The sequence below is a fragment of the Neovison vison genome, chromosome 1 (genome assembly GCF_020171115.1).
Source record: "Neovison vison isolate M4711 chromosome 1, ASM_NN_V1, whole genome shotgun sequence".
Taxonomy (NCBI): Eukaryota; Metazoa; Chordata; class Mammalia; order Carnivora; family Mustelidae; genus Neogale; species Neogale vison.
Genome location: NC_058091.1, coordinates 100281405 through 100299247, shown reverse-complemented (window position 1 = coordinate 100299247; position 17843 = coordinate 100281405). Strand labels below are relative to the sequence as shown.

Genomic DNA, 17843 nt, shown 5'->3' with positions numbered 1-17843 from the left:
ACTATGCAGCCATCAAAAGAAACGAAATCTTGCCATTTGCGACAACATGGATGGAACTAGAGCGTATCATGCTTAGCGAAATAAGTCAAGTGGAGAAAGACAACTATCATATGATCTCCCTGATATGAGGAAGTGGTGATGCAACATGGGGGCTTAAGTGGGTAGGAGAAGAATCCATGAAACAAGATGGGATAGGGAGGGAGACAAACCATAAGTGACTCTTAATCTCACGAAACAAACTGTGGGTTGCTGGGGGGAGGGGGGTTGGGAGAAGGGGGGTAGGGTTATGGACATTGGGGAGGGTATGTGCTTTTGGGTAAATTGGAAGGGGAGATGAACCATGAGAGACTATGGACTCTGAAAAACAATCTGAGGGGTTTGAAGTGGCGGGGGGGGTGGGAGGTTGGGGTACCAGGTGGTGGGTATTATAGAGGGCACGGCTTGCATGGAGCACTGGGTGTGGTGAAAAAATAATGAATACTGTTTTTCTGAAAATAAATAAATTGGAAAAAAGAAAAAAAAAAAAGAAATGTACACAAAGTGCCTCAGAATGAGTTAATCAAAAATGGTTACTCATATAGCATCTTGGAAAAAAAAGATAAGGGCTGTTGAAATTAATAGGGATTTACACATTAATAGACATTAACACAAGATCAAAACACAAGGCAAATCAGGTATCTGGAGAGTGAAATAGTTGACCCATTGATTTTTTTTAAAAGGAGGACGCCTGGGTGGCTCAGTTGGTTAAGCAGCTGCCTTCGGCTCAGGTCATGATCCCGGCGTCCTGGGATCGAGTCCCACATCGGGCTCCTTGCTCCACAGGGAGCCTGCTTCTCCCTCTGACTCTGTCTGCCACTCTGCCTATGCTCACTCTGGCTCTCTCTCTCTCTGACAAATAAATAAATAAAATCTTAAAAAAAAAAAAAAAGATGGTAATACGATGTCTGTTAATTTATTTTAATACTTCATCATAATGCGTTATAGTATCTGTTCTGGTCTAAACTTCACTTTAGGAAGACAGTTATTTGCTCAGATCAGGAATCCACATCCCATGGGTGGTCAGTAGCAGTTATTCTGAAAGTCCAGATTCCAAGACAGCTCCTATAAGTGCTTCTGTTATCCATCTTTGGATGAACACTAGACTACCAGTATAATGAACATCAGAAATGGGCTTTCATGGCAAAATTAGTGTCTTGTTAGTCAAAATAATGGATGTATGTAATCAGCTCTTATTGGTTAAATTAATAGTATTCAACTTACATATATTAGTTAAACTATTTAAAAGTCATGCCCCACACTCCCACTCTTAACAGCTAACAGTTTATGTTTCTCTTAAGATCAAAAGCCTTTATTCATAGACCTGATGCCGTAGAATTGATCTCAAAAAGTTCTGTGTCCCAGCCACTGGTTAGCAGGCATCCTCATTCCCTGATGCCCACTGCAAGGGTAACAATCCTACCTGTGCATTATCATCATATGTGCTTCCGGCAAATTACTCAAGCAAGGTAAATGTGGGAACCTCTAAAGGATAGGGACTTGAGTCTTCATGACGCTTACACAGGTTGTTGAACTGGTGTATGTCTCCTTACCAATATATATTTTTGTAACTATCAGCGTGTATGGCAGAATTTGGACTGTGACTTATCTTCATTACAATATGGTTGGTTATGGAGGTTGTGAAGGATTAAATAACACTTATCCAGTTCAAATGTGTCAGTGGCTTACACACATTTTTTTCTAATGTGAACATAAAAGTTCTGCATAAATTAAATTAACTTATGTCTGTTCACAACAGATGGTATACTAGACTCTTCCCTTAAAATCTGCTACACCAAAAGATTTGTCTGGAAAATCCATTCTGGTTCTCTTTAACTCTATCACTTGCTTTCAGTATCTGACATTGAAATCCTCCAAGTACCAGAAGTTACCATCAGAGATGGAGAAAAAAAAACAAAAAACAAAAAACACAGAAGGAACTTATTTACCAGTATGTCCTACTTCCATTTTATAGAAAAGGTACATATTTACTTTTATAACCCTTAAGATGGTATACATGGTGTTAAGTCACTCGTTTAAAGAGCTCTTGGGACAGTTGTAGGATAAAGAACTAGATAATACCATGTAATTAGATAAATGAAAAATAATGCTTAGTAGATCAGTAAGTGAACAACTTAGCATCTCAGAGGAAAATCATAGTACTGCAAAAATTGGTATAAATAATATACCATTGTGTTTTTATTTTAATTTTGCACGATTTTTAATATTGTGTAGTGCTGTTTTCTTTCACAAGAAAGCTACTTTCACAAGATAAAACAAAAGAGAACAAATTACCTTCATAAGAGCAATTATAGTTTAATGTGAACTTTTTCCTACTAAATAAAATGATTAATTGCTTCCCTTCATAAAGAATGGAATAAAAACTATACCTGGAACATAATTTCCACCTAAAACATGACCGTAAATTAAAGTCAGAGCAAAATTCTAGCTCAAGCAAAAATGTACATTGAAAAAGTACCAATTAGTTTTTTCTAAATGAGCTATATGTTTCAAATAAGAAAAACTTAAATACACATTGTATGCATTGAAAACACTGCAATTTATATGTAATATTGAGACTCAACACTCATGAAGCCAACAGTATGCCTACCTAACATCTGCCAATGAGTCCTCATAACAGAATAAAAGCCCAAATCCTTAATATAGCCTATACATCCTGGCATAATCTGACCTCTACTCACTTCACAAACCTCATTTCATGTCCCCTCCCACCAAGCCCTCCGGTAGACCCTACTCTCCAGAAATGTTGGCCACATTCCAGTCCCTGGACCAGGCCAAGCTCCTCTCTCTCAGATCTATACCTTTCTATCAATTCTTCAGGTCAACTCGTTCCTCCTCACTCCTAGAGCCTCTGTTAAATATTTTCCCGTGCTGACTCTCCCCTATAAAATATAACGTTTTACAGATTAATGTTACACTCTGATATACTCTCACAGCACCCCAAATGTTTCCTTCAGAGAATTTATCACAATTTGCAACTACACCATGAATTTGTTAAATATCTTACCCTCTTCCTAGTAACTTGACTGTCACTTCAAAGAGAGTAAGATCCTATCTTTTTCTTCCCCATTGGTACCCCAGCACTAAGTTCAATGCCTGGCATAGTGCGCATACTTCTTTGTTTGTGGCCTGATTTTAATGGCATTAATGGTTCTAATGTCAGGAGGTCCATTAGTCAAATGACATAATAAACCAAATGTTAGGGGAGCCTGCAGATGATCGGACCTGTGACTGATGAGGTACTCTAATAGGTTACACTCAAAAGAGCTTAAGAGTCCATTGTCAAAACATTTTTCTAAGAAAGAAAGATTGTTAAGTAACTCTGATGTATATTGAGTCAGTATTCCCAAAAGGATCCAGACCAGAATTCATAAGGATCACACCAGAATTTTCTAGAAAGTTCTAATACAATACAGGCATCTTGCATCTAAAGCAAAGCACTGGAACAATCCAAGGACATTTGTTTAACCATAATATTCACTTTTCACCTCCTCTTAAGAAAGGAAGGAAAGTAAGATGGGAGGAGAGGAAAAGAAAGTTTGACAGATCTGTAATGAACCAGGCACTTGTTCAAACACATTTCCAAAGCCTACCTTCTGGATCCCAAGGCTTTGTGTGAGGAGGCCATTCTTTCTCTTCAAGGCAAAATGACTTGTAATCAGGACAGCAATCAGAATTTTCCCTTTGACAGAATTTATCGCAGTAACATACTGCATTTGCCTCATAGAACTGAGTGGCACAGCCATCATCTCTGTCTTCACAACAACCAAAGCTTCTACAGTATTGTCCTTTGAAAATGGCTCTCTTGAATCGAGAACCCTCCCAAATCGTGTGATTCCTAGTGAAAGCAGGTCCTGGGTTCACTTCTTTTTGAGATAAATACTGTTTCTCCATCCAAATTTCTGTGGTAAGATAGGAAAAGATTAAGATCTTATATCCAGTCCACATTCTCTAGATGTCAGGTAGGGTTTCCACTTTCTGTTACAGTCAATACCCTTGGCTTTGGGGCTTCTCCTTGGAGCCAGAATTCTAATCATCAAGACAGCCCAGCCTGAATCCTGAAGTGGATCCTTTACTTGAACTGAGTATACTTCTTGTAGTTAAACATTAATCAAGAATTTAAATGTTTGCCCGAGATAATGTAAGTGTTAAAAATAGACCCTTGTCATTCCTTCAAAGTTAAAAATGTGTAATATTTTATATCATGCAAAAAAAATCCATCACCACAAAAATAAGTACATAAAATCTTATTCATTGATGAAATACATTGAATAAACCTTGCCTCAAAAAAAAAAACCTAGATTCTTAAATCAGAAACCTCTCTGGAATACACATGGCCCAAATTATGGCTGCAATAACCACTGGCAAGGTGTAGGAAATTGGAAAGTCAAAAACACAATTATTCATTTCACCTACTTGCACAGCAACTAAAATCCAAGCTTTCATGAGGTTGCCTGCTAGGATCTGTCATATCAATAACAGTTGCTCTAAATCATGCCCAGTCACACACTGGTTTGATTTCCCATCTGTACTCCATTTACCTATCAGAAGCATTTTGATTTCGAGGCTTAGTGGAGCCTAATTCAGCTAGAAATTCCCTGAGGGTGACCTTAGTTCCTTCCACCTGAGTCCCTACTTGGCACCAGTGTAGGAACCTGCAGTATCTAAAAGGCATTTTATAGTCAAGGAAAGACCATCTCTGTGCTAGAAAACTGCAGGAAGAGGTAGTCATGAAGGAAACCCAAAGGTCAAGATGTCTTTAGTAGAAGTGTACATTTACAGTGGGTTTTGTTATACTGTGTTTATTCATTAACCACAGTAACTCCCTTTGGATTCAGGAGAGGTAACAAGTGAATGATGAATCAGCAAGAGTGGCTGGGTGGCTTAATAGAAAGGACTTGTCTTGACGGTCAGAAAAGCCGGACTCTGGTCCCTGGCTACTATTTAATTAGCTTTATGACTTTGGGTTCACGATTTGCTTCTCTAGTTCTCAGTTACTTTTTCTTATAAAACAAGGGTCTTCTCTAAGGCTAATTCACAATTCTAACCCCCCCATAATTTATCTGATTTACACATCATTGTTTCACTTTCTTGACCCTTCCTCTCTGGCTATAAACCAGCACAAGTTTCTTTATCTTTTCTGTTTCAAATTTACACATCTTGGCATCCCTGTCCATAATCATCCTGACTCTCCAATCCCAAAAAGGCTAGGGGAGATTTCCTCACTATGCACTCACTAACCTACTGCAAAGTGCTGTGAACATTCTCACCACCTATGACCCATGACCCCTTTACATCCAGTTCCCATACATCTGTGTTCAACCTCATCAGACAAGAATCTTTGGCAGCATTTAGCACTATATTACAAACTGGAGCCCAAGAGACTAACAGAGTTCAAAAGCTTGTGTCACCATTAACTAGCAGCTTGTCTTTGGGTTTATATCTCAATTTCCTCATTTGTGAAATTTGCGTAATAATATTGATTACCACACCAGGTGAGAGGCACATTTAAATGAGATAATACTCAAAGTACCTGGCACATCGCACATGCTAAGTAAATGTTACCTACCATTAATAAGTATATTGTCCCCCTAGACCTTTTCAACTTTAGCTTCATTCTTTCCTGATTCTCTTCCCATTCTTCACAAGGCTTTATAATCTGCTTGGACTCCCTTTCCTTTTCAGTGATAACTTAAAGTATGTTTTTATCAGTAGTCTCAATTCTTTTCTTCCCTAGTCTTTATACCTCATCTTCCCTCAAAAAACCACTGCACTCAATCAATCTAAAAGCCATGGGCTATAAGACCTTGTAGAAGGTGGATGTCTGATGAGTGTAGCTACCAGAATTATAATATCTTGCTTTTACCAGTCTAACTTCTCTAAGTTGATAGAAGCTTTCAAATATATCTGCAAATAAACTTCACATTGAAAGAACATATTTCACACAAGTTCCACTACTACTAAATTCCTTTAGACCAGTGTTTTCAACAGGGGTGAGTTTGCTTCCCAGGAGAAGTTTAACAATATCTGGAGTTTTTGCTGACCTGACTGGGGAGGTGCCACAAGACTGCAGTGGATAGAAGCTGGGGACACTGCTAAACACCTCAGAATGCACAGGATGGAACCAACAACAAAGAGTTATTTGACCAACAGTGTCAATAATGACACCACTGATAAACACTGACTTATACACATTACAAACATTTTAAAAAGAACAAGAAATCAGAAAAAAATAAAAATTATCATGCTTACTTGCAAATTGGATTTATATAAATTTTGATCATCTGGACCTCCAAAAATGGTTGCTTTGAGATAATAGCTAATGACAGCAGCACACTTTGACAAATCAGTATACGCATAACTAGAAAGGTTGGGATCCACCGGGCCACACTCTTTTCCAGCTTGACCACTGTCCTTGTATGATCTATGTTTTAGGTGGGGAAAGTGTCACATTCCTTCTTCTAGTGATTTTTACAACCCCCATTGCACAAAGAACAATGGAGGGAATCAGCACCTTCTGATTTTTCCTTGGGAGGAAGGAAGTCAACCAAATAACTTTCTATATGCAAGATCTTAGTTGCTGTGAAAATAGACTGGACCCTGGAAATTTTAGTGATTTTTATAATTGGAAGTTTGTGGGTTTATTTAAACAAGTGAACTATAAACCTGAATGGGAGAGGGGATGAGAGGAGGGGAGAGAGAGAACAGAGAGGGGAGCTTGCTGAAAACACTTTATTTTATTGACTTAAATTCTGTCATTAGAGATTTATCTCTTTAAGCTTTTTTTTTCTTTATGATTTTATTTATTCAACAGAGAGAGAGAGAGAGAGAGCACAAGAGCAGGGAATGGCAGGCCAAGGGAGAGGGAGAAGTAGGCTCATCGCTGAGCAGGGAGCCTGATGCAGGACTCCATCCCAGCACCCGGTGACCATGACCTGAGCCGAAGGCAGATGCTTAACCTTCTAAGCCATCCAGGTACCCCAGAGATTTATCTCTTTGAATTATGGAGGCTGCAGAAGTCTCCTGTGGTAGTAAGTGCTAAGAGATCTAGAATGGGGCACCTGGGTGACTCAGTCAGTTAAGCATCTTACTTTCAATTTCAGCTCAAGTCATGATCTCAGAGTCAAGGTGTTAAGCTCCCAGGAGGCTCTACACTCAGCAGGGAGTCTGTTTCTCTTTCTCTTTCTCTCTCTCTCCCTCACCCCTCACCCTCTCTCTCTCTAAAATAAATAATTTTATAATAATTTTTAATTTATTTTAAATAATTTAATAAATTTAATATTTAATATTTAATTTATTTTAAATAATATTTAAATTTTAAATTTAATATTTATTTTATATTAAATAATTTTTATTTATTTATAAATAAATAAATAATAATTTTTTTTAAAGAAAGATCTAGGATGATCTCATAAAGGATTGGTAAAGATGATAAGAAAGGGTAGAGAGAAGACTTGTTAAAAATGAAATGTTCTGAGGGGACAAGAAATGTTCTTTCTTCACACATTGGTCCATTAGTTAACTATTTGAAGCAACACTCTTCTTATTTCTACCCTACTGAGATATTTTAAATTTTAGAATAGAGGACTTCAAAGAGATGTAAAGAAGGGGTAGTTGTCTTTAAGATTAGGCTGTGAGGGAGACTGAAGGATGTGATACATTATAATTACCATATACCTCTGTAATATATACATATATGTGTCTGTATAATACACAACACATATTGTGTTAGTGTATGTACACAATCTCTTTGATCCTTGCAACCAATCATGATGGCAGCAATTATAATTACTACCCCTACATTAGTTTTTACACAGGAAGGACTGAGGCTCAGGTGACAATACCAGACACACAGTCAATGGTAGAATGTTTGACCACAAGCTCAATGCATATTTCCCTGACCTATCCAGCCTTTCTGTTTAAATATTCATCTGGGGGCACCTGGGTGGCTCAGTGGGTTAAAGCCTCTGCCTTTAGTTTGGGTCATGATCCCAGGGTCCTGGGATCGAGCCCCACTTCGGGTTCTCTGCTCATCGGGGACCCTGCTTCCTCCTCTCTCTCTCTCTGCCTGCTTCCCTGCCTACTTGTGATCCCTGTCTATCAAATAAATAAATAAAATCTTTTAAAAAAAATTCATCTGGTCATCTTGCCTAAAGCCTGGTCTTACCCATGATATGGATCATCTTTCTAGATCCTTTTTAACCAAGTGCTTCCTGAGGTGGAGAGAATATGGGAGAAGGTAAAGATCTAGGGAAGGATCATAGGGTTTTCCCCGATTGGTTGTATATTATAAAAACACTCAAGTGAAACTCCACTCTTCTATGAAGTCTACCCACTAATGCAGATTTGGCTTCTGATTATACATTACTGAGAGCACAGAAAAAAAATTAAAAATTTAGCAGATCCATGAAATGGAAAAGAGGATCTTGCAATAGCTCTCCAACTGACAATGGTTCAGGACACTGGGCTCAGGTCCAGGCTTCAGAAATTTTTCTCAAGAACATCTAACCTTTTATAATAATTAAACATTTCTGTTGGGGTTTTGTTTTTTTTTGTTTGTTTGTTTGTTTTTTTGCTTCTTAAAAAATAGCAATTTCAACATCCTTTTCCTTTTTATTAACTTTCCAACATAAAATTACATCTGCAGAATAATACAGCTGGGAAGGATATCTGACTTAGATCATTAGGCACTAAAGAAAAGCTCTTACAGGCCAAGAGGATATGTCCATTTGGGTCTGGAGCAAGGCAGAGAAAGGCACTGACAAAGGTCTCCACCCACCAGGTCTCCACTCTGGTTTAAGGGCTTCCTACAGAGCTCATGTTGCCAATTCTTTGCCTTGATGTGGACAAGGGAGGAGCCGTTAAAATTTTAGAATGACCAAACTCAAAAATAAACTAGAAAAAAGAAAATAAATAAATAAACAGAAATGCATGAAGGCAAAGGGGATAGTAAAAGACTACAAGGGAGAAAAAACTAATAGAAAAAACAAGTTATTAGATGAAGAATTGTGCAAATGTTTAAAAACAAAATTTTCTTTCACATCAAAATTCTAATTTCAATGTATTTAAACAGGAAACAATGGGGAACACAAAAAGTCACCTCTAGAGCTAATAAAAATTGTTTTATTTCACAATAAATAAAACATTGTTTTATTTCTTCTTAAAAGTAAGAAACAGACCTGCTATCTCATTGTCTTACTGTACTTCTAGCAGTATAGCTTTGAGGAAAAGCAGTTGTAGTCATTCATTCTCTTACTCGAAAAAAAAAAAAAAGTTGTACTCCAGATGTATTCTGGGGGGAGCTAAATTCTGTAGATACATATACTAAATAAAACTAACCCTAATACTTAAAGAACAACCCAGGATTGCCAGGGAAGCTAACTTGTTAAAACAACAACAACAACAACAACACACACACACACACACACACACACACAGAGTATTATAATGAGCCTTGATAAGTGTTATTACAGAGAGAGGATTTAATGAGAGCACAAAAGAGGTAGTGGTCAATCCTTCCTGCTAGAATTAAGAAAGACCATACTAAAAAAAAAAAAAAAAAAGAAAGACGATACGAAGAAAATGACATTTCATGTGAGTCTTAAAGAGTAAACAGGCATATTTTTTTAAAAATTATTTATTTATTTATTTAACAGAGAAAGAGATCACAAGCAGACAGAGAGGCAGGCAGAGAGAAAGTGGGAAGCAGGCTCCCCACTGAGCAGAGAGCCCAATGCGGGGCTTGATCCCAGGACCCTTAGATCACAGGCCTGAGCCAAAGGCAAAGGGATTTGGAATCAAAGAGAACTTAACCAAATAAGTCACCCAGGCGCCCCACCAGGCATATTTTTCATGTAAAGTAAATAGAAATTCTAGAACCAGAAACAGAAAATACATGATGTATTTGAAAAAGTGGTAGGGCCAGATCATTTTAGACCTTGAATGACAATGATATACTAAGTGTAGACTTTAAAAATGAAAAGGAATAGGAGTCACTCGTTGTTTTTGCTCATCCAAAATTCTTTAAGTAACAGCATGAATTTTCTTTTGGTGATCTGCTCTCCCCCACCCTACTCCACCCTGCCATGTAGTCCTGGTGAAAAAAAATCAGTCACAGGTCTTCACCTTCACCACCTCCCTGAGGCCTCCTATGACTTAACCTGAGCCAGTACTCTCTCCAAAGAATGTGACTCTTGAGTGGAGTGCCTGATATACAGTCCAGATATACAGTCCAGATGGAACTGAGTCATTGAGATACTGACACTCCCCCCAAACTGCCCCTGAGGTACTAACCAAGATCCCTGATCAGTTTTTCCTTATTTCTATAAATATCAATATCCTTCAAAAATTATTTTTGGGGGTGCCTGGGTAGCTCAGTGGGTTAAGCCTCTGTCTTCCATTCAGGTCATGATCTCAGGGTCCTGGGATTGAGGTCCATATCAGGCTCTCTGCCTACTTGTGACCTCTCTCTGTCAAATAAATAAATAAAATCTTTTTAAAAAATCCTTTTTGGAGGACTTTCAACTAAACCATGTCAGTGTTTGTCATTTGTAACTAAAGAATCATTGAGACAGGAAGTTATTTCAGCTTCATGACAAGACAAGTTTATGGCCAGGATAGCATTTTCAGTAGATAATTATGTTAGAATAGAGGATGGATTGGATGAGGGTGGGATTGAAGGCTAGGAGATTAGTCTGGAAACTACTATAGTAGTTCATGTAGAAGATAGGAACTAGCCCTTGAGAAGTGGTTCTGAAATAGAAGGTAAATGTGACACGTAGAAAGGACTTATATCTTATAAGTTATATGTTTACAGGTTAATACAAGTATTAGCTTGTAAATTATCTAGTTGGATGTGAGGATAAAGTAATAGAGGTTGCTTAGCATGAGTTCCCTGATTTCTGGCGTAAATGACTAGATAGCAGTATTAGCCATAGAAGAAGCAATTTAGGGCAAAGTTTAGCTCAGTTTGCAATTCATTGTTTGTTTTACTGGTGGATTATCCAGATGAAGATGCCTAAGGAGGAACTGGCTTCCATCTCTGCTAAGCATAGATTTGGAAGTCATCAACATACAATTGATAGTAAAAGCATGAAAGTGAATGACATTACCAGGCAAGGTAAAGCATGACTCTGTAAGATATCTGAATAGTCTAAATGTGGTTGTAAAGAATTGTATTTTAGAACCTCATGGACACTATTAAAAGTTTTTTTAATCACTTTTTTCATGAACTATAAGAAATTCCTGGTGTATTTTTATGAAACATCATAGTATATCAGAATGATTCTTAGTTTTGTATTCAAATCAAAAGAAATTAAAAAAAAATAAAAATTTTTAAAAATCGAACTGAAATTCCTTACCAGCCATTGGTCAAGTCCATTATCTTTCTATAAATTTGGTTGACTCGGATATCAAAATAGGAATCCTACAGAGTCATTTTGAAGATTAAATAAAATGATCTTTAAGAGAGTACTGGAACTATGCAGAAGCTCCTTTACTTGCAAAGACTTAGATTGCATAAGGCCAAACTTAAGTCAATGTGTTTAAATCCAAAGAAACACCCAGGTTTCAGCTGTGGTCCTAGACACATTTCTCTAAAATAACTTTAAACTAAACATAGTCTTATCTTACACTGATATATATATATAGATAGATAGATAGATAGATAGATATCTATATATATAGAGAGATAGATATATAGAGATATATAGAGATATCAATATATATCTCTATAGATAGATATATATAGATATAGATATATAGATAGATATCTATATATATTGAAAATATATATATATTTTCAATTAAGAATCTTTTTCAAAATATGACTATTGCATTTATATGAAAATATGTGAATACGGTGAAGGGAAACTTGTTAGCGTGTGGCAATAGTATTTACTGCCTCATCACTGGTTTTAATGTGTGAAATCTGAAGGAGCTCGGAGCCCGTGGAAGCTCCACCAGCTCCGGGCCATCATCCTAACTTTAGGACAGAGCACATTCAGTGCCTACAAGTCCCTCCATTTACAAACCCACAGCCTCCCTCCTGAACTCCTAACGCAGTAGTGGGCACACTGGCTGCAGATTAGAATCACCTGGGAAGTAAAAACTACAAAGAATAAAAGCAAGCCATTTTCACATAGTGAAAGCCAACAGATGGAAAATTTGTAAGTAGAAAATCTTCTGTACCAGATATAAATAGGCACTCAATATATATTAGTTTCCTCTCTAAATTACATGCTTGCTCTGCCCCTCCTTAACCCATCATCCACCTTTGGATAATAAATGCATTAGGCAGATCTTGTCTAATCCTGAATTCTAATCTCTGGTGAGCTATTAATATTCAGTGATTGTGCTGCTTCCCTTCGTAGAATGGAAGAGAGTTTGCGTTCCTGAGTGGGGCTCCTCAGGGTATTCCCATCCCAATTACAGAGACAGTAATAATGACCCATTCAAAAAGGATGATGTTTAATCAAAACAGAATGAGGAAAAAGAGATGAAACACTGGGAGAGATAGGTGTGTGGGGGTTGAGAAAGGGATCATGGTCCCAGACAAGGACAGGGCTCCTTTTCTCTCATCACAAACAGGCGACTATTGGTGCATTATTACAGAGATGGGCCCTTTCCTCCGCGCCATGAGTCACACCACAGCTGACTGGAAAAGCTGACTCATTCTGAGCAGCTGCCCTCGTGAACACAAGGAGAGAGAGAGAAGGGAAGAATTTCCACGATCACAAACAAACAAAAGGGAGCATGGAAACTAACATCTCTTCCTAAAATGTTTCAAAGCTCCAAGGACCTGGAGGGCGGGAGAGAGGAAGAAGGAAAGAAGGAAGAAGGAAGGAAAGAAGGGAGGGAGGGATATAAATACAGAAGCATATAAATAACAATACAGAGGCATATAAATAACACATCAGAAATGACTTCACATAAAACAGTGTGGTCAAGAAAGGAAAGTATGGGATTTGGAATCAAAGAGAAACAAGCTTAGGTTCGAGCTTTGGCCCCTATATTTTGCTGAATTCCTTTTAGAGGTCACTTAATCTTTCAGTGACTCCGTTTAGGAGTGAAATGATAATAAGTACAAAATATTAATATAAAAAATGCTGGTTATCTATGTGAAAAGGACAGCAACAATTTAGTCCACAGTTAGGGTGAGCCAAGCAGAAACATGACTTTGTTTCTTCCCCACGTGCAACATGGTACAAATCTCAAGCCCATGCCCAGACGTTATTGCTGCTGAACTGAGCTGGGTTGGACATCTAATAGCTAATGTTAAGCAGGAACGAAAACATGCCTCTGAACACGAGTAGGTGAGAGTTCAATTACAGTGAAGACTGCATTTATAGCAGATCCTGTCTTACATTTTTATCCCCCCAAAGCAACAAAATCTGTAGCATTTTGAAGCCTATTTCAATCATATAAAACATATATTACCAAATAGCTCTCATAGCTTCTGTGTCTAAAATAGCAACATGCAGATTATTTTATAGTTGTCAACAGCAATGTGTTGGTCCTTATTTTACATTTGTGTAACCAAAGGATCCCTTTTGACAACTTTTCAAACAACTTCTAATTTGAGTTTGAGACATCACTTCAAGGAAGCTGGAAACTGATTGCAGGTTTTTTTTTTTTTTTCCCCAATTTATTTATTTTCAGAAAAACATTATTCATTATTTTTTCACCACACCCAGTGCTCCATGCAAGCTGTGCCCTCTATAATACCCACCACCTGGTACCCCAACCTCCCACCCCCCCGCCACTTCAAACCCCTCAGACTGTTTTTCAGAGTCCATAGTCTCTCATGGTTCACCTCCCCTTCCAATTTACCCATATTCCCTACTACTCTCTAACGCCCCTTGTCCTCCATGCTATTGGTTATGCTCCACAAATGAGTGAAACCATATGATTGCAGGTTTTTAATGATAATTGTTTGGCTTGCCCTGCTCTGCTATGAAGTTACAGGTGGCTCTTCTCCTTCCTTGCATTCCAGCAAGGCACCCTGATGTCTACAGGATTATGAAGTAGGAAAAAAAGAAAATAGCTTTGTAATGTCTGATGATATTGAGATGGACTTATATAGTAAATGCAATTTTAAAACTAAAGGGTAAAGTTTTCTCTACTTCCGTTGCTTTCTAAAAAGGATTAGAAAAGACCATGAGCAGGAAAATAATGTGTTCAGATCACTTTAGATGGGAGGGTTTAATAATCTCATCCTTCACAGCACTTCATTTGCTGGCTATTATGCCTTTCAAAATCTGAATTTCCAGCCTAGATTTTGCTTCAAAAGCCTTGCCCACGTTTTAACTGCATATTGGACACATCCACTTAAATGTTTCTCAGTTACCTTGAACTCAACTTTTTTTTTAAGATTTTATTTACTTTTGTGAGAGAGAGAGAGAGAGAGAGAGCATGAGCACGTGGGGGTGCATTAGAAGGAGAAGCAGACTTCTCGCTGAGCAGGGAACCCAACGTGGGGCTCAACCCCAGGACTCTGAGGTCATGATCTGAGCCCAGGGCAGACACTTAACCAATTGAACCACCCGGGTGTCCCAAACTCAACATTTCTAAAACTCAATTCACATTCTTCCATTTTCCGCTCCCCTGTGTGTCCTTAGACACACACACACGCACATACAACCCCCTAACCCCCCATGACACAAACAATCTCTGTGTTCCAGTATTTGTCATGACAGGCTAGTCTCATTCTGTGGCCACAAACAGCCCCCAAACCTCAAAAGCATAACTATTCTAAAGTTATCTCCAGTTCACACAAGGTCCTACTCTCTTGACCAGGTAACAATCCAAAGCAGCTGTCCTCCATGGTGTGACTCGGAAGTCTCAGCTGCTTTGATTTTGTGGTTCAACCATGTCAAGAAATGGCCCTTCTGCTTCTCACCAAAGAGGAATTAAAAGACTAGAGAATGGCCTGAGGGTATCTATGGCTTTGTCCCAAAAATAACATACATTGCTTCTATCTGCATTCCACTAGCCAGAGATAGTTCCATGGTCCCTCCTAACTGCAAAGGTGTTGCCAAGTATAGTTGTTGGTGCGTCAGAAAGAAGGCATAAGAAATGCACACCACATGGCATTGTCTTTGGCTCAATTTCCTAGTTCGGATTCCCAAGCCAGAAAACCCTGGAAATGGGCTTCCTCCATCTTTTTCCATCACCCTCACATGCCATCAGTCCATAAGTGGATACCATTAATTCTACTTGCTCTGTATCTCTTGAATCAGTACACACACACACACACACACACACACACACACACACGATCTGTTTTCCCACCTCCCCACTTTATAAATCCAAACTCTCATCACACCTCTCTCTGATGGTCACAACTTCCTCACAGATCTCCCTGTCTTGAGGATTCTCTCTCAAATCATTTCTTCTATAATGATCTTTTTAAAATGCAAACATGATTGTATTGACTTAAGCTCCTGCTTAAAACCTTTCCATAGCTGATTCTTTAAAAAAAAAAAAAAAAGCCCAAATCTGTTAACATGATTCATAAAGCCCTGCATTACCTGGTCAGTGCTTACTTCTCTAAATCCATCTTTTGCAAACATATACCTTGCCATGGCTGCAGTGATGAGCTGCCCAGTTTCCCCTTCAACTCTGACGTACTCATTTCTCCAGCCACTGAAACATTGCCAACTGATAGCTCACAGCTGAAATTGTTTTCCAGAAATTGCCTTCAACCAGAGGAAGTTGCCTCACCCAAATTTACCCCATTACCCTTGTGGCAGCCTTTATCTGTGGTCAATGGAGGATACAAAGGCCCTCTCGTTACTTCAATCTGTGACAAATTTAAGGAGCCATCCAGGTTCCAGAAATCTCTAAGGGACAGCCTCAGATCTCTGTCATCACTCCTCAGGACTCAGCTTCTCCCACTTCTGCTCAGTTCTACGCCCCCTGACTCCCTAACAGGTGTCATCAACGGAGAGCATTCCTCCAATAACCTCCTACACTGACATCTTTGCCTCAGAGTCTGTTTCCTGGGGAACCTAAAATGTGCCTCAAATTCTGTGCTTCAAGCATTTGAAATACAACACCCAAAATATGTTCTTCCTTCTGGCCCCTTGCTCATGTGGTATCTGAGACCTGGAATGCCAATGCCACCTCCCTCATTTTGCCAGAGCCATCCCTACGTATTCTTAAGGACTTGAATGTCACATCATGTCAACAAAGAACATTATACTTACAAAGAAGCCCTCTCATGGAGTCCCTGTTAAGGACTGCATATACACCTCCCCTTCCTCAAAACCCTCCTCTCAGATATGCAATGACAATTAATTTTAGGTGACATGAGGAACTTACCATAAAAAATCTGTGATTCCACTTATTTGACTCTGGGATAGAAGTCCAGAAAACATAGGTTGTTTATTTATTTATTTTATTCCGCACATAACCCTTACTAGCTCTCTGGGCTCATTAGAACCTTCTCTTAATCTGGGAATCTCTAATTTCCCTGAACTCTGCAGCAGGGTCTTGGGGAGACAGAGTGCTCTCGGGATTCCTTCCTCTGCCCCCTCTACCCAGTCACTTACAGACCATTTGGATGTGGCATCAGATGAAGACTAGGATTCTTTCAGGGATCTTCAGCTTCTTCTGTGTTGCATCTTCCCCTTCGCTTCTCTCACCAACCTCTAGGTCAGGGGCTGACTCTCTGTATGGTCCCCCAACATCCTGAGACCTCTCTACCCATGCCAGAGCGAGTCTACCTCTTTGATCTAATTTTTCACTTATCTTTAGGTATCCTAAGGGAGGATAAAGCAATTTAGAAAATTATTTCCTTTCTTACAATCTGTTTCAGAGTTACTACCTTTCTAAAAGGGTCAAGAAAGTCAGCTTCAAAATTTAAGACTAATCAGTGGCCTCTTTTCTAAGCAATACCCTCCTTTTCCTTCCCTGGAGCAGGAAGCCTGGCAGCTCAGCGTGAGGTGGGTGAAAGCTGCAGGAAAAAACACATTTAGGAAGAATATGAAAACGTGTGAGTCTGATGTTTGCCAAGAAGTATCCCCCATTACATTTATTCATGTGTCTGACACTCCGGAGTGTTTCCTGTCAGCTGCAAGTATTTTGATTTGTCTTTGAAAATTCAGTGACTAATATAGTACATAGCACATGGCAGGTGCCCAAACATTATTTGTTGAAAGACATTCAGAGTATCTCTACCTCCAAGTTCAGGTCTTTTATGATGCTTCTCCTATCCCGAAAAGCTCCATTGGTTTATCTCTTTAAACTCTTGTCTCAATTCCCCTTTAAGTAAAATTCATCCTCTGAGATACCAATCTCCTCCATTTTCACCAGTAATCCATGCATTTGAGTACGTAGTAAAACAAAAATAGGCTAGATCTTTGTACATACAGTAAACATACTGTTTTTTTTTAGCACTGGTTTGCACTTGTGGTATATATTTTACACACTTATTTTTGATGTTTATTATTTATTTTTTTTATCTTCTTCAATGATTGCCCTCAGACCTTTCATTAGACTCTAAACTGCTAAGGATAGAAAACTTTTTTTCTCTCTCTCTTTTGTATCATCTGTCTTTGGTATAATTTTTACCACATACAGTTTAAAAACTGATGTTAACCAGCACACAAATAGCTAAGTAGGGGAATTAGACTTCAGGCTTATAAATAATTTCCAGATATTCCAGTAGATATTTGTTCTACTTGGGTACTGAGGTACACAAGAATTTCTAAACCTGGCTTAGACTACACAGCAGTGATCATAAAAATAATAGTGGGCTCCTGGGTGGCTCACTCAGTTAAGTG

General features: G+C 38.5%; 1 protein-coding gene across 2 annotated transcripts in view; it reads right to left on the bottom strand.

The window, feature by feature from the left end:
- The window catches only part of TINAG (tubulointerstitial nephritis antigen), a 98956-nt gene extending 94827 nt beyond the window's left edge, over nt 1–4129 (bottom strand). For both annotated transcript variants that reach the window (XM_044253034.1, XM_044253044.1), the window contains exon 1: nt 3651–4129. In XM_044253034.1, coding sequence (XP_044108969.1) covers nt 3651–4005 — 355 coding nt within the window. In that variant the 5' untranslated portion in view covers nt 4006–4129. The remainder of the gene's footprint in view (nt 1–3650) is intronic.
- Between the last annotated feature and the right edge of the window lie 13714 nt (nt 4130–17843).